This window comes from Cyprinus carpio, chromosome A24 (assembly GCF_018340385.1).
Source record: "Cyprinus carpio isolate SPL01 chromosome A24, ASM1834038v1, whole genome shotgun sequence".
Classification (NCBI taxonomy): Eukaryota; Metazoa; Chordata; class Actinopteri; order Cypriniformes; family Cyprinidae; genus Cyprinus; species Cyprinus carpio.
This window is the reverse complement of record NC_056595.1, coordinates 22,637,890-22,662,193: the sequence shown is the minus strand read 5'-3', so window position 1 is coordinate 22,662,193 and position 24,304 is coordinate 22,637,890. Positions and strand designations below refer to the sequence as shown.

At 36.6% G+C, this 24,304-nt stretch overlaps 3 protein-coding genes and 1 gene segment (V, D, J or C); 1 reads left to right on the top strand and 3 right to left on the bottom strand.

The window, feature by feature from the left end:
- Nucleotides 1-422: 422 nt before the first annotated feature.
- LOC109094844 lies at nt 423-937 on the bottom strand (the record flags this gene model as incomplete). The annotated part of the segment is given in 2 exon segments: nt 423-765; nt 888-937. Coding segments are annotated over 2 exon segments (393 nt in total), but the record flags the coding sequence as incomplete, so codon positions are not given.
- Nucleotides 938-3,574: 2,637 nt separating this feature from the next.
- Nucleotides 3,575-11,696, bottom strand: LOC109095233. The gene is made up of 12 exons (XM_042714765.1): nt 11,469-11,696; nt 11,320-11,388; nt 10,790-10,858; nt 10,158-10,238; nt 9,931-10,068; nt 8,925-9,023; nt 8,556-8,664; nt 8,419-8,474; nt 6,250-6,684; nt 5,807-5,922; nt 5,293-5,384; nt 3,575-4,969 (listed from the first exon to the last, which is right to left on the bottom strand). The coding sequence occupies exons 1-12, from the start codon at nt 11,559-11,561 to the stop codon at nt 4,053-4,055; spliced, it is 2,274 nt and encodes a 757-aa protein (XP_042570699.1). The 5' UTR covers nt 11,562-11,696; the 3' UTR covers nt 3,575-4,052.
- Nucleotides 11,697-12,273: 577 nt separating this feature from the next.
- LOC122135409 (pleckstrin homology domain-containing family A member 4-like) lies at nt 12,274-21,755 on the bottom strand. Of its 2 annotated transcripts, none has more exons than XM_042714762.1 (7): nt 21,277-21,755; nt 15,074-15,146; nt 14,899-14,994; nt 14,129-14,201; nt 12,807-12,907; nt 12,615-12,733; nt 12,274-12,536 (listed from the first exon to the last, which is right to left on the bottom strand). In XM_042714762.1, the coding sequence occupies exons 1-7, from the start codon at nt 21,393-21,395 to the stop codon at nt 12,323-12,325; spliced, it is 795 nt and encodes a 264-aa protein (XP_042570696.1). In that variant the 5' UTR covers nt 21,396-21,755; the 3' UTR covers nt 12,274-12,322. The 2 variants fall into 2 exon arrangements, with proteins under 2 accessions (XP_042570696.1, XP_042570697.1); XM_042714763.1 differs by lacking the exon at nt 21,277-21,755 and adding an exon at nt 19,209-19,331 and having other exon boundaries at nt 12,277-12,536.
- Nucleotides 21,756-21,964: 209 nt separating this feature from the next.
- On the top strand, nt 21,965-23,063 carry LOC109095232 (pentraxin fusion protein-like). The gene is made up of 3 exons (XM_042714764.1): nt 21,965-22,061; nt 22,181-22,239; nt 22,330-23,063. The coding sequence occupies exons 2-3, from the start codon at nt 22,185-22,187 to the stop codon at nt 22,944-22,946; spliced, it is 672 nt and encodes a 223-aa protein (XP_042570698.1). The 5' UTR covers nt 21,965-22,061; nt 22,181-22,184; the 3' UTR covers nt 22,947-23,063.
- Nucleotides 23,064-24,304: the final 1,241 nt, after the last annotated feature.

Below are 24,304 nucleotides of genomic sequence, written 5' to 3'. Positions count from 1 at the left end.
TTGTCTATGTAATGAACAACAGCTGAATGAAATCATTGATGAGTCCGGGCAAAGGATTATGGGGAATGGAGTCTGGGAGGAAAAGGTGATACATGTGATATGAGCATAATACAATACAATACAATCTATAATCTAAACAAAACACAGAAACTACAACACTGGCCCTGAGAAATATGGCTCCATTGTTTTTTGTTTGATTCAGATCAGTTTATACATTTTAATTTCTCAGCTGAGCCAAACCTGTTTGTCACTGACCAAATCATTGTCCCATAGAATAAAAGCTGATTTCAGGGGTTTTTTTTACACGTGTAGTTCTGTGTTTGGTCTCTGTGTGTCAGTAGTGTGTGATAGTGTTTGAGCAGCTGCAGCATCAGTTCAGTCACTGTGACTCTGACTGACCGAGGTTTTTGTACCACTCTTTATCACTGTGTGAACACATTACCACTGTTCATCCAGTAGTAACTCTGACAGTAATAATGTCCAGCATCTTCAGTCTGGACTCCACTGATGGTCAAAGTATAATCACTGTGAGATCCACTGCCACTGAATCTAGATGAAGTTCCTGACTGGCGGCTGCTTGCATCATAAATCAGGAGTTTAAGAGCTTCTCCAGGTTTCTGTAAGTACCAGGCCACACAGGGTGGACCGCAGGTTGAATCTTTACTGAGTTTGCAGCTCATCACAACATTTTCTCCTGGTGTGGCAGTTTTCACTGACGGAGTCTGAGTGACTGTGATCTCAGCTGCTCTAGACCCTGAAAAACAAATCCATTTTGAGTCCATAAAATATATATTATTTTACCATATTTTAAGCTGTGTAATATATATACATAATATATATACTTCAATTGATTTTCAAATATATAATATTCACCTTGTAGTACGAAGCAGTATAAAAGTGTCCAGATGATGACGAAGGTCATGTTGATGAAGATTGTTGTGTGTGTCAGTGATAAAGTGTTAAACTCACAGCACTATAAACACTCTCAGAGCACTGAAGCATCTGATCAATATGCAAACAGGCTCCACATCATTTACCTCAAGACAGTTGCTGAGTCTCAATCATAGGCCTATAATAAAAACAATTACTGAAGTGAGAACGTCTATCCATCCATCTTTCTATCTATTATTATCTATATAATATCTATATATTATTTGGATTGACACGTCACTGTTAATCCATGGATGTTCCTGCAGGTTTTAACAGATAAAAGCATCATTACACACGTGTCTCTGTCAGTCACTGAATCAGTGAGTTTGATTGTGAGTCACATCACACATGATAGAAAGCATTCACTTTTATAAATTCATTCTCCACAGCCAGCTTCAGTCGCTCTCAGCTGCATCTGCTCTGCTTTGTGTGTTTCATACAAGCCTACACGTGTGATTTTATTAAAATTCAGTCTTTAAATAAATTATAATTGTGACTCAGTGTCCCTTTTTGTGTCATTTTTGTTTCAGGTCTTTCATTGAATCAGGGGTCTAGCTCACATATTATAAATAAACTTAAGTCAGTGGTCCATGAAAACACCTGCATTTACATGATGGAACAACATCTGCTCTATTCTGAGAGGAACACAATCACAAATGCAAATATGTGTTTAACATTCAGTTTCACAGTTTGACTTGTTCTGTGAAATGAGTTTGACTAATAGAGAGAAGAGGCTTGCAATGTCATCTAATAATTTATAAAAATGTATAAATACTAAATTAAACCAAAAGAGCCTATGTGCTGTGTACAATTACACTTTGTAGGCTATAAGTGCATTCAATGTATAGACTTGTGGACAGTAATTAAACGAGAAAATAAATAAAACAAGAAAACATAAAGTAGGCTACATATAAAACTAGAAGTAAAGACGAATTTGAGAAAAAAACGTCTTTTTCGTTTAACTTGAGTTTCTCTGGAAAGCTTGTGCTTTCCAACCTTCGAGGACTGACCAATAGGAATAAAGTTCGGGCTGTGAAAGGATAATTTCATTGGTTGGACTAAGGGAACAAACACGCCCACTTCACTGACGAGTCAGATTTTTGAATTTGAACAGCCACTGAGATTCAAAATCTCAAATCAGAAATGTCACTTTGCTCACAGTTAATTTGTTTGATATCTGTTTACGATTACGCGCTGGGAGATTCAGGAAATTTTAAGATTTCTCTAGTGTTTCTCACACACGGCTTCAGTAAGTAATGTAGCGCACGAGTCATGTGGACTACTATTATAATGTTATTTTCTAGGATACTTTCTTCAGTTCTGGGCCATGACAGGCATAACCAGTGGCCTTTTTATGGAAAAGGAGCAGTTTAAACATTCTGCTAAACGTATTTTGTGTCCTACAGAAGAAAGTAAATCATATGGATTAACATAAGGGTGGGTAAAGGATGACGAAACTTTCCTTTTTTAGAACTGAGTGAATGCTCACAATTTTGAGTCAACGTTTTCTTATACATATCATATATTATATCCAGATCAGAGTTTTATATTTACATGTTAGCACAGTGGCTCTCTGGGTTTGCTGTTGTGAAATACAATAATAAAATAATTTGTAGGATCAAAACATGAGATGATTTAATTAGATAACAACAAAAACAGCATCACATAACACTGCAATGAAAGTACAAAGTTATTTTAATAAATCACTTCTAATATATTATTATGACTTTTGCCATGCAGAACATTTTCCTGGATCAACAACTTTTATTTGTTTCTGTCAAAATTTCTGTCAGGCAAACAGTCTTTATCTTTAACTAGAGGAAACTGATCACCTTAAAATCTGTCAGTTTATAGGAAGTCTAACAAGGATGTTGATCCAGGAACATTGTCTGACTTGGCAAAATCACAGAAAGTCATTAATAAGCCACAGATGTGTTTACAATATGAGACTATCATTGGTCAAACAAATCACAAAGCTGATAACTGATTAATGCACATGTAGAAATATAAGGAATATGTCCAGGTCAATTAATAACCTTAAGGGGTCCTATTATGCTCTTTTATAAGGTTTTGATTTTGTTTTGGGGTGTATTAGAACAGGATCTCATACTAGGTTGTTCGAAAAACACATTATTTTTTACATATTTTACATTATTACAATACCTCTCTCCCCAGTCTGGCATGAACGGCTGGAATAGTTTCTTTATCAAATGAAGGCCCGCCTTCTGAAATACGAAATGTACTGTGATTGGTTAGCTAGGCCAGTATGTGTTGTGATTGGCAGCACTCTGCGCCTGGTCAGGAAATGTCCTGCCTCTTACCATAGCTGCCTGCTGTGAGCTTCAGTGTAAATATTGCGTCAAAATCAAATCAATTTGAGCGCGATTTAAACCCGGATGATTGTAAACACTCTAAGCTAATCTGTTTTGGGAACACTAGCGTCTCCGACATAGTGATAACACTCGTTGTCTTCTCTAGTGCAGCTCAACCAGGTCTCCTCCCATTCGTCAGTCTTTGTGATATCACAAATCCCGGAAAATATGTGTCGTAGTCTAAACGAGTCGTTCGTTGTAGTTTTTGAAAAGTGATTTCTGTTAAATAAAATATCTCCTTTTGAATTGGACTTTGAGCTTTGTAACTTTGCAGATCTTTTTTATGCTCAAACAGCAACATTACACACTAATTGAAGTTGAAAAAATGAAAAAGCATAATAGCACCCCTTTAAGAGTTTGTATGCGGGTATTATCTTAGTAAGAAATTTAATGTGCATGTAGAAAAGTGATGAATTCTTCTCATGACAGTTGTTAAATGACACAAAAATTACCACAGTGTTTAATCAGCACCAATGTGACCCATTCCCAACTAAAACTACAGTTTATGAGTTTCACATGAAATATAGTTTTCTTCATCCCTAATTAGACAGGATCTCCACACACAGAAATCAGCATGATATGATTATATTCCTTTTAAGGATTGAAGCTTTTCTGAAGGCAAATTTAATTCCCTATTCAATACTTTAATCTTACCATTTACTATCTATCCAGTTCAGATATTCCAACTTTTTACTCTTTTTTGTGTCTTATTGCCTCATTCACTCACACTTTCTGCAGCCTCTCTCGAGTCTACAGGCTGGTGCTGAGCATGGTTATCCGTGGCCGGCAGTCCTGGACTTTATGATTTATTACTGAGCTTTTCTTTAAGGAGCTGTAAACTTTCAGCTTTTTCCCTCTCTTGCACGTAACATCACTTCCTGGTTGACTTTTCTCTGTATTTTTTGTTCTGTACTCCCCCTTGACCTCAGTGTGAGTCGGTCCAGACTCGTTTACAGTGAGGTTTGATGGTTGCATTTCATCTCCAGTGGTTTGATTCTTCTGATTCTCTTCAACATCTTCTGATCTTGGCGGGCTAAACTGGATTTCCTCATAAATGCATAGCTCTGGTTTGGATTGATCAGAGGTGGGTGTCAGCTGATTGTCAGAGATTGTGATTGGTTGAGTGTCTGGCGATTGATTGGGCATTTCTTGTATTCCATAAGCTTGGCAAAGATGTGCCATTGTTTTGGGACTTTGGCTCCGCCCACTGTCTCCCTCCACCGGTTTATTAGGCATTTGATTGGTTCCCTGGCCTTGCTGTTGATTTTCCACTGGAAGGAGAGATTCTTGAGGTTTTGCGTCGTGAACGCAGACCGGGACTAACTCACACTGTCTGTTATTTGACGGAAAACACTCAGATTTCATGTTAGCGGAGACTGAATACTTTTGTCGGTCAGAACTTCTGTTCTTTTTAAGAGATTTGTGCATTTGATTGTTTCCCTGATGTCCTTTGAACACCGTAAGAGTTGAAATATGATTGATGGAGTGGCTTTCTATGACGATGATGTCATTGCGAGATGACTGTTGTGATGTTTTGTCCTTGAATTCATTGTGCACTTTTGCGTCACCACATTGTGGCATTATTGGGTTGGCCGACTCACTGCTGTGGCTTTTAAATCTGCGTCTATCACCGCTGTGGCCGTTATTCAAGTTTACAACAGCAGAATCTGGAAAAGAAGAGAAACATACATGACAGGATTGTATTATAAATCAATTGCTGATACATAAATACACTCATTACATGGTTATGTGTGTTGAGGTGAAATCCTTTGCTTTGCAAATGTTGATGCAGGTGATACTAAAGATGCAGAAATGACTTAAAATAGTACTTGAAATATTAAAAAGGCTGTGTGAGTATTATTTAGATTTTTCATTGTGCATTTTTTTTTGTTTTATTAATATTTATTGTTCCTGAAAATTTCATCCGAATGTTCAAAATATGCATGCATGTTGTGCATGACTGCATACTCTGCAAATGCATGTACTGTACCTGCTGTGTATTTCTGGACATCTGTCTCTTTGTCACTGGCTGTAATGAGTTTCAAGGGATGAATGTCGTCTCTGAAGTGTCCTCTGGTGGAACTAAGTGAAGAGAATGAACGATTTTCAGAAGAACGTACTGTAGTATCAACAAGGGAGAAACTGAATGTTTGAGACTGAACAACAGTAGAAGGAATAAGTTATTCAGTTAAATGAAAACAAAACTCAGACTGAATTAAAATGTGGTGTTTCTCAAAAGCAATTAAGGCACAAAGCTAGAGATTTAAAGACATGCACAACCAAATAACACGCATGACATAAAGTGCACAGAGAAATTAAAGATTGAGTGCAAATTTGAAACCTGCAGGATATCTGAATTCATGCAAAAATGTCTTTTATTAATCTATATTTTAATTTTAACCATGCATAGGGTATTTGTATTCATGCAAATATATCTTTCATTATGGTCAATTTAACTTTTTTTATACAGTATATTGACACACTGATTGTGTAAATGTCCATACCTCATGCTTCTGTCTCTTGTATCCTTGTGTCTGGGTTTAGTTTGGCATTTCTGAGAGCTCACGGCAGCATCGCAGTCAGACTCAGAGTTTGTAAGGCACAAGGCTCCAGGCTCGAGCTGTAACATGCATTCATGCACACATGCACATAATCATCCATGTTTATAATGATTGCAATCTGGGTCATTTTGTTTGCAATTTAAAAACATTTCCCAGCAGGCTCTGGGTTTTGCGATTTTCATTTTTAAAGGTAAAAATTCTGATGTTCAATAAAACTGCATTTATGTTATTGTGAAATATCATTGCAACTTAAATAACTGTTTTCTATTTGTATATACAGTATTTTAAAATGTAATTTACCCATGTGATGCAAAGCTGAATATTTAGCATCATTACTTCAGTGTCACATGATCCTTCAGAACTCATTCTAATATGCTAAATCTCACCTCTTGCTGATGGTTAGTCCAGGCTTTTCTGTCAGCCAGTGCCTTCTCTCTGGCTCTGCAGTTGTGATTTTGTGCTGGTTTCTTTTGTTGCATCTCTTCCTGTCCGTCGGCCCAGTGTAAGTGTCTGTTTTTGTCGGCTGTCTCATGCAGAGTTGTGCTGGGTTTCTTTGCCGTGCTCCTCTGGCTGCTCCTCAGTCCTGACTGCAGTGTGATTTGTTGGGGTTGCTCAGGATAGGGGTCGTCCACAAAAATGCGCTCTGCGATAAGTGACGTTGGAAGGGTTGATGTCACAACACGTGTCAGACGCAGCGGTTCATGTGAGGCTTCGTGTTCGGTGCTCGTTCTGCTGTCATTGGCAGGACTGTCTTGGGTCCATTTCTTATAACTCTGGTGAATCTTCATGTAGTCCTGCTGCTCCGCTTCAGTCACATACTCTTACACGAGAGAAAAGAAAGGTGTCATCTTTACATCAAACTTTTTAATGCCAAGGACCCCCAAATATGATGAACCCATTGTGAGAGATCCCTTTCTTGAAATATAGTGGTAAATTATTAATATATTATCTAGAAACTTTATAAGTTGAAAGTTGTTTTTCTTTTCCCACTTTAAACATTAATTTTGGATGTGGGTCAAAGACGAAAAAGGCTTTAAGCATAAAAACAATAAGTGTAATACTGCTTTAAATTGTTGCTGTTTTTCCAAAACAAATTAAAAAGTTTTCTTTTTAATTTAATTGAAATTTAGTTTTTGTTTTTCTGTGCAAAAAATAAATATCATTAATTTTTCCCTGATTTAAAGAAGACACCAACTAAAATGTCATTCAGTGTAACATTCATCTATTTATGACATATTAAAAGACAAATTACTTTCAACCCAAATACTAATGAGTTGTATTGTTACATTTTTTAAATTTGCCACTATCCTAGGTTTTGCCCACTGGTCAGTAAGAATTTTTTACTCATTTAAAACACAATAAAATTGAATATGCTCCCTTATTATTTTATTTATTTTAATATGTACAAGTCAGAATAAGCATGTTGTTTGAATTTTTACATAAATATTGTTACACTGAATGACAATGTAACATTATTTAAACCAAATTTTGACATTTTATTCTCCAAAAACTTATTTGAAACCTTAAAAGTAGACACTACTTGCATTTAAGGTGCTTTCTATGGACATAAAATTACTTTTATAAATTTCTTTTGATGCGGACATCTTAACGTCTTTGACCCATGTATAAACCTGGAAAGAAACTTTTTCAGTGCAATAGAATGCAAATTTACTTGTATAGCATTTTAACACATTTTATTTATTTATTTTGCTCAAATCCTTAATGGACCCCAAGCTCTCCCTTTTGGCTTCTGCGGTCAGTAAAATGCTCGTAGTTTTGTGCTGCATTTTTCAAAATATGAATATGTTTTCTTATTTATTGTATGTATATTTGTACTCAAAACATTAGTGTAAAATAGGGCTGTCAAACGAGTAATCACATCCAAAACTTTTATTTTGGATGTGATTACTCGTTTGACAGCACTAGTGTAAAATGAGAGTTTTTCAGGCTAATCATTAGGTATGTGCTGATTCAATTCAGTATCTTAATTAATAAATTAAAAAAGTAATATAATTAATAAAATTTTATTCAAATAAATTGAATGAAACTAAATTTATTTTCTCATTACATTGTAATAACACTAACACTAAATATATATATAATGTGTTCATTCATATAATTTCCAGCAGTCCTATTAAAGCATAAATGTTGTTTCTATTTGTTGCAGATCAAGAGAGATTAGAGAGATGCAGCTAATTCACTCTCTCACAAGATAGCCACAGATTAAATCATGATCCATTTATTAGATTTTGTTTGGTGATACCCAACCCACCCAAACTACTAGAGTGGTTAAAAAATAAGGCTGGTAGCTGTCAGCTGATAAATTGTAGGTTAAAATTATACAATCCCTCATAATTCTGCATGTGTGCTTTTAAACACAAGTTGCTCCAAGGCGATTTGGTAGCAGTGATTTGGTCTACTGGTTAAGACTCAGTTCAATTCAAGAATTTACAATGATTAAGCTACTAAAAGTTATTTGTTTTTATTAAGAATTGTTGATTTGAGGCAACATTATTGTTAACTTCCTGAAAATGGAGTGAAGTGCATCTCATTACCATGTTGAGGCCTCCTAACTCGCCCTCAAAGTAGGAAACGGGTTTTGGCTGAGGAACTGAAGGATAGAATGACAAGACTATTTAGGTATGCATACTAAAATGAATGCACTTTAACACAGATTGAAACATTTACTCACCACCCTGCCTCTGTAGACCCAGTAAAGCCATAAAGCGGTTCTTGTTCACCCTCAAACCGCACAAGATATCCTCCATCATCCAGAGCTGCCTCTGTGCCTGTATCTGCTCCTGTTACGGAGTTTGGATTGAATTCTTTAAGTAGTCATTTAGCAGATGCATTTATCTGAAGTGACTTACAACCTTAAAACATTTGATTACAGGTCCATATCTTTAACCACTATGCCACACTATCCCAAAGAAATAAAGAAATTCAGGTTTAATGCTTATAATCTGACAGTTTACAGTATTGATGTTTTTGTATGCTGATGGTTGCACCCAAAGAAACAGTAATTTAAGTAGAGCGTCACTTAAGTGTTTGTGTGCATTACCTGCGGCGTTCCAAAGTGAAGGATGTGTTGGAGATGAGAATGGAAAACAGACAGCTCACTCTCCATCCTTTCATAATCACTCCACAATTTGTCCATCTCCTGAAGAAAAGAGGCACTGCTTTAGTAGGTCTGATTCATACATTAACAACATGCATGAAATGATGCATATATGTTATATTTCGGCCGGTTTATGATCAATTTAAAACCATCCACATTGGCTATAAAATGCAGATATAACAAACCGATCATTTAACTGCGTAAAAACACTGAATCTCCGTTGCATAAATTAACATTTATTTCTCTGTCTAAGGTAATTAAATACTTGCCAAAACAAAATTAAATCTGTACAAAATATACACAGGGTTTGACGATAAGCACAAAATAGTGCTGCACGAATTGAGGAGAAAGACCAAATTGTGATTTTTCTGCTAATTAAAATGCAGTTAAAAATGGCTTGTTTGTAGGTCTGTAACATTTTGTGATGATTTATCAATAAATAATAAAAAAAAAAAAAAAAAAAAAAAAAATAATAAAAAAAAAAATAAAAAAAATTATAAAGAGTAGTGCTATATAAAAATTACACAAAAAAAATGTAATATTTCACCATTACGTATTTAAGAAAAATAATTGTATTTTATTTTTCAACTTTAAACTTACAGTACTAATATTTATGGTTGTCTTAATTTCATCTTTTCAAATGTTAAACCATCAAGCTTTAATTTGATAGAAAAGCTGCAGGGAGCCCTTAAAGCTTCTCTTGTTAATAAGCGCTGCTCATTACAAGTTTGGGATGATGGTTGGCTCGTGTTGCGTTCCCAAATGCATGTTAAAGCGACTCAGAGCTGAAAACACTGTTGGATCATGAGCTGCTTGCGTGTAAATGAACACAGTGCTGTGCTTCACTCTGAAACACACAGCCTTTGCAATTTATCTCACTAAGTCATATTGCTATCTTGATTTTATTTCATCATGCAACCCTAGCACACACATACACACAGTACTGTACCGATGACAAATCACATATTCTGGCTCTGAGTGTAACCAGCTCCTCCTGAAGCAAAGCCTTCTGGGATACTTCCTGCACTCCAGGAAGTCTGTCTTCCATCCCCAGCCATTTGATTTCTAAAGCATACTCAATGCTTTTCTAAAGAAAAGGAGAGAGCAGGCAGGAATGCTTGTGAGGTGTTTTTATTTGCATGCTTTCAGTGTATGTGATCAGTTTGTGTGACGAACCTTATCGGCCTGTAACTGAGCCAGCTGCATAGAGACGGACAGCAGCAGTTTATCACAACCACACAGACGAGTGAGAACCACCTGAACGACAGGAAGACAGAGGCAAAGCCTGACACAAGCTCTAGGATCTTGATCAGGGGTATTATAGATAACTAAAACTATTCAAATACATTACTTCAAATAAAATGAAAAAAACAGAAACAAATGTATTTTATATCTGTTAGTAGCTTTGGCATTTCTCATTTTCGTTAAGTTTTAAGTTGAAGTACTAAAATTGGGTCAACTAAAACTGCAATAAAATGTTTAGATTTTAAATTTGAAATTTTTTAATTTTAAACTAAAAATGACAAAAACAACAAAATTACTAAAACTTTAAAATTAAAGTGAAAAATGATTTTTATTTAAATAAAAATGAATTCAAAATATTAATAAAAACTGTAACAGTATATTAATAGGATACTAAACTAACACTAGGCTGGATTCGTGAAAATGTTCTTCAGAAAAAGGTGCATTTCTTACAAAATCATACATCCTCTTATAACCTCCAACTTGATTATTTCAAGCCCCAAAGGTGTACAAAATAGTCTTAACTTTGTTATGAATTCTCACAAACACACACATAGTGCACTCACATCTGTATCGTTTTCCAGATCTCTGATTGGTTGTATTTCTCTCTCCATGATGATGTCTGATTTACCTGCCTGGAGCAACATAAAGTAAATAATGGTGTAAAAATAATGTAGAAACAATTTTCACACCTTGTAACACCTTGATTTAAACTTGAAATTTTGAAGTTAAGTGAAATATTATTTTCTTGTAAAACACTTCAGCAATCTCGTTTTGAAAATCCAATTTCAGTGACTTTTACAGTATGTTCTAAATGACATTAATGTGCTGAATCATGGCTGAAAAAAAGCATTAAAAAATTATAATAAACTGCAGTACAACAACCAAACTCTCCTTGACTGAAAAAAAATTATAATAAACTGCAGTACGTGCCTACAGTACATGTGGCTTCACTGTAACATTTTAGAGCAATATGTAAATGAGGAAATTAAACAGATGTCCAATTACAAATGAGGAATTTGTATTTGCTGTATTGCATGGAAAATTCACTTTGAAACATTGATAACATGAATTACTTGTCACAGATTTGTCTTACCTTACACATTGGCATGTGTTCTGCTGTCCGGTAGTTGGAACAGTAGCACACAGAACATGGAAACTCGGACTGAAACACAGACAGACAGTTAAAGAAAGTGTGTGTTTTTGCACAGTATCAGCACTTTTGCATATATACTTAATTCCCACCTTGTCGAGCAGAGGTCCCCTCTCTGTGTAGATGCAGGGTGACATTGGAGCACTCGAGCAGTTATCCAAGGGCCAACCATCCGCTCTGCCCATATTACTGTGGCACGGTGACCCATACTGCTCTCTGGGAAATGGAGGCTGCTTGAAGGCTGCTTTCGGATGTAGGAAGCAAAAAGGTTCCTCATCTGCATTCAGCAAACTCTGAGAACACTCAGTAGCTTCAAACACACTGACAGATAAAAAAAACAAATCTTAACACTCTCATAAAAAAAACTTACAAAATCTGTCACAACTTGTACACTCTCAGAAAAAAAGGTACAAAAGCTGTCACTGGGGCGAGACCTTTTCAAAGAGTACACTTTTGTACCTTTTAGGTACTAATATGTACCTTTAAGGTACCTATATGGACTCTTAAGGTACAAAGGTGTGCCTTTTGAAAAGTGAAAACTTTTATACCTTTTTTTCTGAGAGTGCAGGTGTTTGCAAAGAGGCTGTTATTGAAGAACAGGATGGCACCACTGATAATGGACCAAGTGGAAAAGCCTTATGGAAAGAGATTACACAGAGGTCCCTCAGAAAAGGTTCTCATCTGGTTTCGATCACAACTCACCAGTTTACAACAACTAATTTGTATAGAGAGTTCTTAAGAGGGCAGTAACAACAACAACAGATGACCATTAGAAAATGGTAATGTAAAGATAAATTATGGGTGTTTTGTCACAAGAAATTTTGACTGACCTTGACTAACTTCAATTTAAATGCTACAAATGTGTAAGTTATATTTAAGTAGAAAAGGCCATGAAGACTTTTTCAAGGTCCTTCATTCTGTATCATTTTGAAGCATCTCAGATCATTTACATTGGTTTGCTCTCATGTCTTCCTCTCAGCTCTGGTGTCTTCATTTTAATTCCCATCATGTCTTGATCCAGTAGATTCGGTTCTGTCTGCACCCTGCTCAGTTTCGTTGTGGTCTGGGCGTTTTGCTGTGGAAACATGGGCGTGTGCTGGAGCTCCATGGTTTCAGTGTTATCACCCATCTGAGTGAAGTCCTGAAAACTTGCACAGCGTCTAAAGAAGAAGAGACATTAAAGTAAATTGCAGATTCCATACAAGTAGAGCAATTTTAGATTGAGAACTCAGGTTCACCTGTTGATGAAGTCATCAGCCTCCATGCTTGCTGATTGGCTGAGAGCTCTGACCCAACCCAGCATGTCCTCCTGGGTTTCAGCGCTCATGATGTACGGCCGCATGCCCTCATGAACAACCTACACACACAAGTGTACAATGAGAGTATATGTACGTTTAAATTTAGGAGCTCCAAAAGACGTTCACTCTCACCTTGAATGCATATTTCCGGTTCCTGCACTCTCTAGGGGAGCAGTAGAGAATCCTGTAGCTGGGAAGAGGAATACTGCCCAGAACAGAGTCTTCACGGCTGTCTGGAGAAACAGGTTTAGAGAGGGATTTCAGGGAATAAGACTCAAATATCTAAAGAGAAAAAATGGTCATTCTTTTTGAAATGGAAAAAGGTTGCGATTTCAATTTTTCCTTTCTCTTTGGAGTGTTAAAGATCTGTAAAGTTGCAATGACTAAAGTCTCAAATCTAAAGTGGTATTCTTTATCAAAGTTAAGATTCTGCCACACCCCCCTAAAAAGGCTCGTTCTAACACGCCCCCACATGTCTACGTCACTATGTGGAAATAATTTCCAAACAAAAAAAACAGGCATGGTTTCAGTAACCGCAGTTAGTGTTGAAGCAGGCAGGTCAGGGAGATGCTGTGTGTTTGTAGGCAAAAGCAAAAGCGTTTTTTTTTTTTTTGGCTTTCCGAAAGTAGATGCATTTAGGAATCTTTAACATTACTTACAACAGAACAGCAACACATTTTATGGAAGACCGTTTCGTGAACCTAGGAGAGGATGTCATTCTGACTTTCCTATGACAATCTGGTGCTTCTGAATCAGCTACTGTAAGTATGTTTTGTTTTTAAAGTATTTGCTATTGACTGTTCAAATGCCGAGTTATGGGTGCCGTGTATGTGTGTGTGTGTGTGTGTGTGTGTGTGTGTGTGTGTGTGTGTGTGTGTGTGTGTGTGTGTGTGTGTGAGACAGAGAGAGAGAGACAGGGTCACACAGTGGAGTCAGCTTTCTTAAGCTTCCATGTCTTGTGTACTGCAAACACATAGGAGCTTCATCACTGAGTCTGTCACGCAACTCTGTTCCTCTTTCGGGCTTGAACTGATGGTAAAACTAAGGACATTATTAAAGTTCTTTACATTTATTTTGAAAGATGAATCTCGTGATTAGGGAAAGGGGCGTTACATTTCCGACGAGTGCTTGCGGTGTTCGGCCAATCACAATGCACTGTGTCAGTTGGCCATTCAGAGCAGACTGCGCTTTCTCAGAAGGAGGTGCTTTATAGAAAACGACGCATTTGAGAGAGGTGGGGCATAGAGGAACTACAATAATGAACAGTATTTGAAAAATAATGTGTTTTTTGAACCATTAAAGCATGTCAACATATTCTGTTACTCCAAATACACAAAATAATTATCTTAAAAAAAAAAAGCATCATATGACCTCTTTAAAACATTTAATTCAAGTTAATATATATGAGATTATATATATATATATATGAGACAATCACATAGAAATGGTTTTACCTTTATAATAATAGAGGCAGTAATTGGAGAGAACAAACCATCTTCTTTTCCACAATTTCAGTCCAGTGCTGTCCTACAGATAAAGACAGTTATGATCACATACATACATACATACACAACATATATTTAATTTTTTTTTTTGCAGTTATATTTTAGGAAGACCATGTTTACATTATTTTACTTTTTTATTTTTACTTTATTAGTTTATTTTTTGTGGGGTTTAAAGCATAAATATATGGAAGGTAGAAATGACGTAAAAATATAAAACAGGAAATGACATCACAGACCCCTGAAGACCTTAAAGGCCTTAAAGGTCATTAAATCTCTTAAATTATAAGATCATTTTTATGCTTTAAAAATGAATGATATTAGCTAAAATATGTTATTATAGTATTTATATATTATCATAGTATTTAATAATATTTTGAATTAGTTTTTTTATATATATATATATATATTTAATTTTTAGTCATTTTGTTATGTGCTTTTGTCATTTTTTTATATTTCTATAGAACTTTATTTCAGTTTTATTTTATTAATTTTAGTACTTTAGAACTTATTCGTTTAAAAAAAAAGAAACTGAGTAAATGTTTTTCATAATATATGAAACCAATATACAAACATTACATTAAAAAAAATAAACTTGGTATATGAAGTAAAAAAGATAGAAGTTTTATACTAGATATTTGTAAAATATTTCTTCTCATTATGTGTCATTATCTGGTGATGCTGCCATAGACAGACACACAGTATTGTGTTCTAATCGTTACCCTCTTGTTCAGCCATCCTCTGATCACCACAGGACAGTTGGGGTCTCTCTTCGCCGCTTGACATCTCTTTCCAAACGTCTGCACTTTCTCATGGCACTGGACATATATAATCACACAGTCAGTGGGTTTGAAATATGTAGTTGTGTGTGTTGGTCAATATGTGTATGTGATTCACCTTGTCTCTGATCGGCAGAAAGGACACTGTGGCGCTGCTGGAGGCCTGACTGACCCTGTCCTGATCCTCCATCCTAGACAGACAACAGCAATGGATCCAGAATGAAGCATCAATAACCATCAAGCTGCTCAGGTTAGCTGACTTTGCTATTTTATAGTCAAAGGACACATTGAGTTTTGATTCATTGAGATATTAGTGCTGTCAGTCCATCACTGGCTCAATATCAGGTTTAGGAAGGCTTGCCCACATTGCAGGGCTTCTGGGATACACTCCAGTTCTTCGTTTAGAGCTGCTTATACATGCTGTATTTTCCATATTTACTAACTGTGTTGGTAATGCAGACATGTCCATTAGAATTGTTTTTAACTGTCAGAAATAAAACAAATCTGTATAGTTTCTTATAATATCTATTCAAGAGCAGTTTGTTTGCATTGTTTTCTACTTTCTCCTGATCTTCAGCTGCTTATTGGAGGTTATAAAGCACTTTTGTCTGTAAAACTGTTTTGGAAAGCCCTGTACAAATATATATGTTATATCCTAAATGGCAATGTTTCCCATAGTAAGTGAATATTTTACAGAAAATTTTTATATTGTTTATTTTGGCTTTAGTATAATGTTACAATTATATAAAAAGCCTATTATTTCATTAAAGATTTATATTTTATATTTTTATAAATTAACATCATAACATTCAGTTAGATAAGTCGTGTTTGACCACAGTTGCTCAACAAGTTTTGTGAAATATCCATCATCTCAGTCTAACACTCTGTAGCATGTGTTCTAGCTGCTGTAGTGTGTACATAGACCTCATACACAGTGGTGTACTGTTGCCTGGAGAAGTGGGTATACTCTTAATTTATGCCCCCTATTTTTTAAGCGGCCCAGCAAAGGATGAACGGCCTGTGTTATAAACAGTGACTAGGCATGCATATTAAGTTTTCCCCAAAATGGCCAGTAGTATTTGCACAGTTAGGATCATTATGAAATTAATATTAGCCACAGAAGAGGTGCAGATTTTGTATTGAATAAATAAAATGTACAAAATTACATATATAGACTGAATTTTGTCAGAACTTCTAGTAAATTACAAGCTTTGTTTAGTTAGCTGTTCAGAATCTTAGAAGAATTGTAATTTCTAAATCGTAAATAAAAAGAAATTGTGATCAATTTATCTAGAATTGTGCAGGTCTAGGCCTATGTATGACTGACTGTTTCTCATGGCATACAGTGATTCTGAATGGATTCATATAGTAGCCTGTACAGTCAGGTCAAGGCAGCAGGTTTAGTGACCTTTTGACTTCTCCCTGGTATGTGATGCGATTTGATTACCTACTCATAGCGGGCACAATCATCTATCATATTTAAAGGGAAGACGGCGTATCCTGACTGCATCACTGTCTTTACTGGCTGTATTTAGGGAACATTTGCATTTATTCACATGTGATTTGATTAGCTACTCATATTGTGGTCTGTCACGATTTTGGCTAATGCAGGACACTACTGAATGATGTGCATCAGAGGTCAGAGGTCTACACCAATGCTCATACATTCTGACAGCCTCTCTCTTCTCTGAAAACCACTGCTGGCAGCACTGTATTCTGATTGTTGGGAAAGTCCATTTCATTTTTATTTACGTCATTCCTTTATTCCCACTGACATTCTTTGGTCATTTATCAGAATAACAGAGCTATTGAACTGATGCAAACTAGATTTTTACATTTATAGAAAATGTGAGTGGTGCTTTCTTGTGCAAAAGTCAAAGCTCATGTCTTCGGAGTGTTTTAAGTAAGTTGCTGAGATGTTTTGAGTGGCTGTGAGTGTGTTGCTATGCAGTTGTTGGCGTGTTCTGAGTGGTTGTGTGTGTGTTGCTATGCGGTTGTTGGCGTGTTCTGAGTGGTTGTGTGTGTGTTGCTATGCGGTTGTTGGTGTGTTCTGAGTAGTTGTGAGTGTGTTGCTATGCGGTTGCTGGTGTATTCTGGTTAGTTGTGAGTGTGTTGCTATGCAGTTGTTGGCGTGTTCTGAGTGGTTGTGAGTGTGTTGCTGTGTGGTTGCTGGGGTATTTTGAGTCACTGTGAGTGTTGGTATGTGGTTGCTGGTGTGTTCTGAGTGGTTGTGAGTGTGTTGCTATGCGGTTGCTGGGGTGTTCTGAGTGGTTGTGAGTATGTTGCTATGCAGTTGTTGGTGTGTTCTGAGTAGTTGTGAGTGTGTTGCTATGCGTTGTGTTCTGTGTAAATGTGAGTGTGTTGCTATGGGGTTGTTGGTGTGTTCTGAGTAGTTGTGAGTGTGTTGCTATGCGGTTGCTGGGGTGTTCTGAGTAGTTGTGAGTGTGTTGCTATGCGGTTGCTGGGGTGTTCTGAGTAGTTGTGAGTGTGTTGCTATGCAGTTGTTGGTGTGTTCTGAGTAGTTGTGAGTGTGTTGCTATGCGTTGTGTTCTGTGTAAATGTGAGTGTGTTGCTATGGGGTTGTTGGTGTGTTCTGAGTAGTTGTGAGTGTGTTGCTATGCGGTTGTTGGTGTGTTCTGAGTAGTTGTGAGTGTGCTTGCTACGCGGTTGCTGGGGTGTTCTGAGTGGTTGTGAGTATGTTGCTATGCGGTTGTTGTGTTCTGTGTAAATGTGAGTGTGTTGCTATGCGGTTGCTGGGGTGTTCTGAGTAGTTGTGAGTGTGTTGCTATGCAGTTGTTGGTGTGTTCTGAGTAGTTGTGAGTGTGTTGCTATGCGTTGTGTTCTGTGTAAATTTGAGTGTTCTGATATGGGGTTGTTGGTGTGTTCTGAGTAGTTGTGAGTGTGTTGCTATGCGGTTGTTGGTGTGTTCTGAGTAGTTGTGAGTGTGTTGCTATGCGGTTGCTGGGGTGTTCTGAGTGGTTGTGAGTATGTTGCTATGCGGTTGTTGTGTTCTGTGTAAATGTGAGTGTGTTGCTATGCGGTTGCTGGGGTGTTCTGAGTAGTTGTGAGTGTGTTGCTATGCAGTTGTTGGTGTGTTCTGAGTAGTTGTGAGTGTGTTTGCTATGCGTTGTGTTCTGTGTAAATGTGAGTGTGTTGCTATGGGGTTGTTGGTGTGTTCTGAGTAGTTGTGAGTGTGTTGCTATGCGGTTGCTGGGGTGTTCTGAGTGCTGGTGAGTATGTTGCTATGCAGTTGTTGTGTTCTGTGTAAATGTGAGTGTGTTGCTATGTGGTTGCTGGGGTGTTCTGAGTAGTTGTGAGTGTGTTGCTATGTGGTTGTTGGTGTGTGTTGCTATGCGGTTGTTGGTGTGTTCTGATTGGTTGTGAGTGTGTTTCTGTGCGGTTGTTGGTGTGTTCTGAGTGGTTGTGAGTGTGTTGCTATGCGGTTGCTGGGGTGTTCTGAGTGGTTGTGAGTGTTTTGCTATGTAGTTGTTGGTGTGTTCTGTGTAGTTGTGTGTTGCTAGGCAGTTGCTGGGGTGTTCTGAATGGTTGTGAGTGTGTTGCTGTGTGGTTGCTGGGGTGTTCTGATTGGTTGTAAGTGTGTTGCTAGGCGGTTGCTGGGGTGTTCTGATTGGTTGTGAGTGTGTTGCTATGCGGTTGCTGGTGTGTTCTGAATGGTTGTGAGTGTGTTGCTGTGTGGTTGCTGAGGTGTTCTAATTGGTTGTAAGTGTGTTGCTATGCGGTTGCTGGGGTGTTCTGAGTGGTTGTGAGTGTTTTGCTATGTAGTTACTGGGGTGTTCTGAGTGACTGTGAGTGTTGGTATGTGGTTGCTGCAGTGTTTTAAGTGGCTGTGAGTGTTGCTATGTGGTTTAGAGTGGTTGTTAGTCTGTTTCTTTGCAGTTGCTGGGGTGTTTTGAGTGGTTGTGAGTGTGTTGCTATGCACAAGTCAAAAGAGCCCACACCCAAGTCTCTAATGGTTCACCAGGTGGACATGTAATCCAAATACAGCTTTCCTCAATAAGACACATGGTTTGAGTAATCATTCATGTCTGATGGACAAACGCTGCAGGACAACACACACCCTGAAGTTTAATGCTAATGGTTAAGAGCTTTTTCAAATCACAAACGCAATAGACTTTACTGATTAAAAAATTCTCATGCAAAGAACAAAGTAATCACAAGTAAGTCACAACATGTGGTGTTAGTTCAGAAGCTCACTACATGCAAGTTTCAAACTCTGCAGATTAAGTACTAACCAAGCTTGAGGATTTCAGTAAAGTGCTCCAAATAGGATCGATATCCTTGCAAACTTAATAGAAGAGCTTAAAAGTTGTTGCAGGAGTCTGTCTTCATGCTATTCTGGGTGCTGCTGACCCATAACTTGGAGTGACACATAACAGCTGTTTTGCTCTGACCATTGGATGGGTTCATAGAGTACATGAATGAGAGAGTAGAATTAGAAGAATGAATGATCACACTTGCTGCTGGGTAGTACAGCTGCTCTACAGGAACACTGGCAGCTGTGATTGCCAGAAATTCAAGATAAGGCAACAATGTTTCAGGCATTATGGGAGGCATTAAAGTAATTTAAAATAGTCAAATGTACGTAACCAATAAAAAAATAAGACGAAATATAAATATAGAAATAACATATTATAAAAGGTGATATTTAATCTAAGCAATGTTTTTCTGTGAAAATACATGCATTGTGTTGTTGAATGTAATAGGGTATAGATTATCACCATAAATTATCAGATAATTAATACTTTTAACCAAAAATCTTATATTATTTTTCATCATTTTACAATGTCTGGTAACTTATTTTAAAAATTAACAAGTTTTTACTGTAGCATTTTTGTTTAATTCTTTAAGATAATATGTACATTAAAGAAAGGGACAGAAAGAATGCATGAATACTTGTGGACATTGAGTATTTGAGGTGTAGGAGTGTGTGAGAAATGGTTGCATAATGTCTGTCGAAACAAAGCATGAACTGTTAGAGGCCTTACGAACAAAACAACTTATTGAGCAGTGCTCACAGGCGATCTGGACAGGATGACCACAATATTTTAGCTTGTGTCTGAAGATAACAGTTCTTTAGAAAGGTTGTGGTAATGATTATTATTATTGCGGATTACATAATTTCGTAACCAAGGGCCAGATCACAAAACATATTTTTAATAATAAAATTCTTCTTTAATAAATTATTTTCAAACTGTAGTATGAAGTTAAGAATATTTTGTATTCTCAAATATGTATCTTAAAAATGTTTTTCCGAAGATTGTTCTAAAGACACACAATTTCTGGGGTGTTTGACAGTGTGTTCCTATACTGTTGCAAAAATATTTTTATTCTTACGATATTCTTACTTCGGATTTGTGAATCTGACACCAGATGCAGTGTGATCATTTTCCAGCAAAGAGCAAATATTGCTTAATGGCACAAAACCAAAGTCAATAAAAGTTTATTTGATGCTAAATATACAGTTACAGTATGTAGAGAGGAATTTTAGACAGAAGAAAAAGATAATACTGTTGCTTTATTGTGTCATGTCTGGATGAGTGATGATAACAGATTAGGTTTGCAACAGAAATTATATTTCACAATTTCTATGTCGCTACTGAAAAATTTTCAAATCCAGATGGTCTGTACTTTATTTTTTATTTTTTTTGAAAGGCATCACTTCTTCTCACCAAGGCTGCTTTTATTTTATCAAAAACAAAGTAAAAACAGTAATATTGTAAAATATTGTTACAATATAAAATAACTCTTTTCTATTTGAATATATATTTTAAAATGTAGTTGATTCCTGTGATGCAAAGCATCATAACTCCAGTCTTCAGTGTCACATGATCCTTCAGATTCTGATATGCTTATTTGCTCAAAAAACATTTCTCATCATTATCAATATTGAAAATACTGTGGTGCTAAATATTTTTGTGGAAATCATAAATTTGTACAATTCTTTGAATATAAAATACATAAGAACAGCATTTATTTGAATAGAAATCTTTTGTAACATAATTGTCATTCGAAATGTAAATGTCTTTACTGTCACATTTGATCATTGTGGAAAAAAAAAATACTGACCCCAAACATTTGAGACTGCAAGCAGCCGATCACATGCACCACTAAAATCTGATTTAGAGCCCTATAGACTGTTGTGCTGCTGTTTTAAATAAGACCATATTCTTATTAACAGTGTTCAGAAAAGTAAAGTGGTTAAAGAAGAACATGAACATACCCCAAACTACAACCGCAACAAAACAACTACACAAAGAAACTCAATATTATGAAAGAAAAGAATAAACTGATTTCTTGTACCTGGTCTGTTTTCGGTACCCAACAGCAACTTCCAGCGTCATGGTGCATTCAGCATTTCTTCTCCCTCTGAGAGACAAACGCTCAACACAGTCGTTGCGGAGGCTCAATCCCTCTTTCATCCCTTTAACACTGAATCCTCTGTTTCCCCAGTTCACTCTCAGCTCACACTCTCTTTTTATGCTTCTGATGTCTGTAAAGTGGCATTTAGTTTCATGTCTGATGGTAAAACAGAAAAATCACAAACCAAGTCTCTAATGACTCAACTAATTCTCCTGAACAGCAATGGAGAGCTTATCTAAAGTTTGATGCCTCTTTTTTTTTCTAAGAATGCCTCTTTTTTTGCCTAAGAAACATTTGTCACCTCTAGTTTCAGAAGAGATGTCAAAAATGTCTCTAAATGAGACTATGAAAGAGTGACTACTAAGCATTTAAATTTGCCTCTGGGTATTTTTCATAAAACACATAAAACATGACAATATTGATCTGATAAGTATAATGAGTCAATATACTTTTATGCATTTTATAGGATAAATATATAGGCTTAGTCTCTCATTAAATGAATCTATAAAAACTGCGAGCAATGTCACTGCAGGACACGTCATCTTCCTTCTACAGTTTAAAAACAAAAAAAAGGGTTTCTAAAAAAAAAGAGGATCTTAACTGTATCTAGGCTCAACCCATTCTGCTAATAAATACTTGAGACACTCCTGGTCACGACCATCTACAGTAGGAGACAAACAGCTGATCTGAAGTGATAGTCTCTTTGATAACACTGGTTAAACATTGTAAGTATTCTTGAAGATTTTGTGCCTTTGTCTCTAAAAAGTAATTTAACACTTAAAAACAATTTACAAGGTAGTCAAGAATTTGTCTGCTAAAAGGACTAATTGATTGTCTTTTACAGTGAGATGTTACCAATTTTATTCTTCTCTCTCTTCTCTCTGACACCAGCGGCTGCTGAAGGTAACACGTTTTACAGTAATAGATCAAATAAAGATTATTGCAAGCAGGATTTTACTTGTCTGTTGTAAATGTATTGGTTTTGTCTTCCAGTGGGTCTTGGTGGTAAAGTGCTTTTGTTTCCAACCGAGACTAACTCCAGTTATGTTAAACTCACTCCTGAAAAGCCACTGAGTCTTTCAGCTTTTACTCTCTGCATGCGTGTCGCGACGGAGCTCCAGGGCGAGAGGGAGATCATTCTGTTCGCCTACCGCACACAGGACTATGACGAGCTCAATGTGTGGAGAGAGTTAGACGGCCGTTTGTCCTTCTACCTCAGCGGCAGTGGAGCGCTTTTCTACCTGCCTCCTCTCTCCACCTTCCGGACCCATCTGTGCATCACCTGGGACTCTGAGACTGGTCTTTCTGCCTTCTGGGTGAATGGACATCGCAGCTCATACCAGCTGTATAAAAAAGGTCACTCAGTTCGTCCTGGTGGCACCGTCCTGCTCGGTCAAGACCCTGATAACTACCTGGGTGCCTTTGAAAAGAAGCAGAGCTTTGTAGGAGAAATTACAGATGTGAAAATGTGGGATCGTGTTCTCTCCGGCAGTCAGATTAGGGCAGTTCATTCAAACCAGGAACAGAATGTGCCGAAGGGAAATGTGTTCGACTGGAACACCATCAAATATGAGATTAAAGGAAATGTGCTAGTGGTGAAAGATAACTGATTCTGATCAAGTGTAATGTCACACATTTGTGTCAACCTCTATAATCTGTTAATCTATTTTAATGATTTACAAAGCCATAAGGGCTAACAAATAAATTGTTTTATCAGCATTAGCCTATATCTGCAGTGTTTGTGCATAATTTGAAAAATAAAAAAAAAATAAAAAAATGATTTATATTTTCCCCAATGTTTAATTAACAAAAAAAAAGGAAGTGTGAAGGGTAAATCCCATTCATTTTCTCTGTTTTTTTTTTTTTCAAATATATTTCTGTTGCAGCCATCAGTCTTTTACTTAAAAAAAGTTTAATAACATAATTCCTGATGAAGAACTACACTACCCATAATCCTAAAAATAAATTTTCACCAATCAGAGAATTGGAGCTCTTCAGGGACCGCCCACTCCCATAAAGCACTGAGAGTAAAGGCCCCAATATACTTCAAACAAAATTGAAGAACGAACTGATATGACGTCATTTTGAACAAAATCAGCCCGAAACGAAGTTCGTTTAGAGTTTGTTTCGGCAGTTCGGAACAGCTGACCAAAGCAAACTTTCTGGGGAAGTATAACTCCACTTTCAGAATAAAAATTTCCTGATAATTTACTCACCCCCATGATATCGCAACTTATATAGCAAAACTAGGGTGTTTGACCCTCCTTGCACGTTCACTTTGTAAACACTGGGTCGGTGCTTCTGCAGCGATGTAAGATGATTTTGAAGTTGGAGGAGAAAATGAGTTGGGAGTTTTTCGACATACCCTAACTGTCCCCTAACAGATTTACCCTCACAGGTCTTCTCCACAGGTATCCGCTACGGTGTTTGAGGGAGGGGAGGTTCATGTTTTCCCCGGTCTGCGTGCGCAACAAGTGGGTGGGCATAAATATGCTAATATTTCATTACGACGTCACCTTGAAACAAGCTGAAGATTTGTTTTAAAAACGACTCATTTTCATGACTCGGAGTCGACTCTTTCTTTTGGAAGACAATAACTTTATACAGGGTACACTTTTAGATTTAAAACTTTGCAGGATGTTTTCATTCATTTAGAGCTGTGTTACACACTGCATGAAAGGTAATTTTCAAAAATCCATAATAGGGTCACTTTAATTAATAAATTAATAGTCACAGTATAGCTATTTTTCTTATTTTATCTTTGGTATTATAAATAAGAACAGATGCAAAAAGAAAAACAGTAGAACAAATATAAGAAAAAAGTGCATTACCCTTTTCATTTTACATCTAAACGTTCAAGAAAAACAAATAATAAAATGTAAAAATCCCTTGTGTGTGTTTATTACAAATTGATTATTAAAACTATAAGAGCAGTTCAATCAAGAACAACTAGATAAACACTAATTAC

Coding starts and splice junctions, on each gene's coding strand:
- LOC109095233 (XM_042714765.1), bottom strand. CDS start 11,561: ATGGGCAGAGCGGATGGTTGGCCCTTGGATAACTGCTCGAGTGCTCCA. Junction 10,859..11,319: donor AACACATGCCAATGTGTAAG/GTAAGACAAATC, acceptor ATGTTGCTCCAG/GCAGGTAAATCAGACATCAT. Junction 8,665..8,924: donor TTCACTTTGGAACGCCGCAG/GTAATGCACACA, acceptor ACTCCGTAACAG/GAGCAGATACAGGCACAGAG.
- LOC109095232 (XM_042714764.1), top strand. CDS start 22,185: ATGTTACCAATTTTATTCTTCTCTCTCTTCTCTCTGACACCAGCGGCT. Junction 22,240..22,329: donor GACACCAGCGGCTGCTGAAG/GTAACACGTTTT, acceptor TTTGTCTTCCAG/TGGGTCTTGGTGGTAAAGTG.
- LOC122135409 (XM_042714762.1), bottom strand. CDS start 21,395: ATGAAAGAGGGATTGAGCCTCCGCAACGACTGTGTTGAGCGTTTGTCT. Junction 12,908..14,128: donor CTGCCTCTATTATTATAAAG/GTAAAACCATTT, acceptor CTGTTTCTCCAG/ACAGCCGTGAAGACTCTGTT. Junction 12,734..12,806: donor ACCGGAAATATGCATTCAAG/GTGAGAGTGAAC, acceptor TTGTGTGTGTAG/GTTGTTCATGAGGGCATGCG.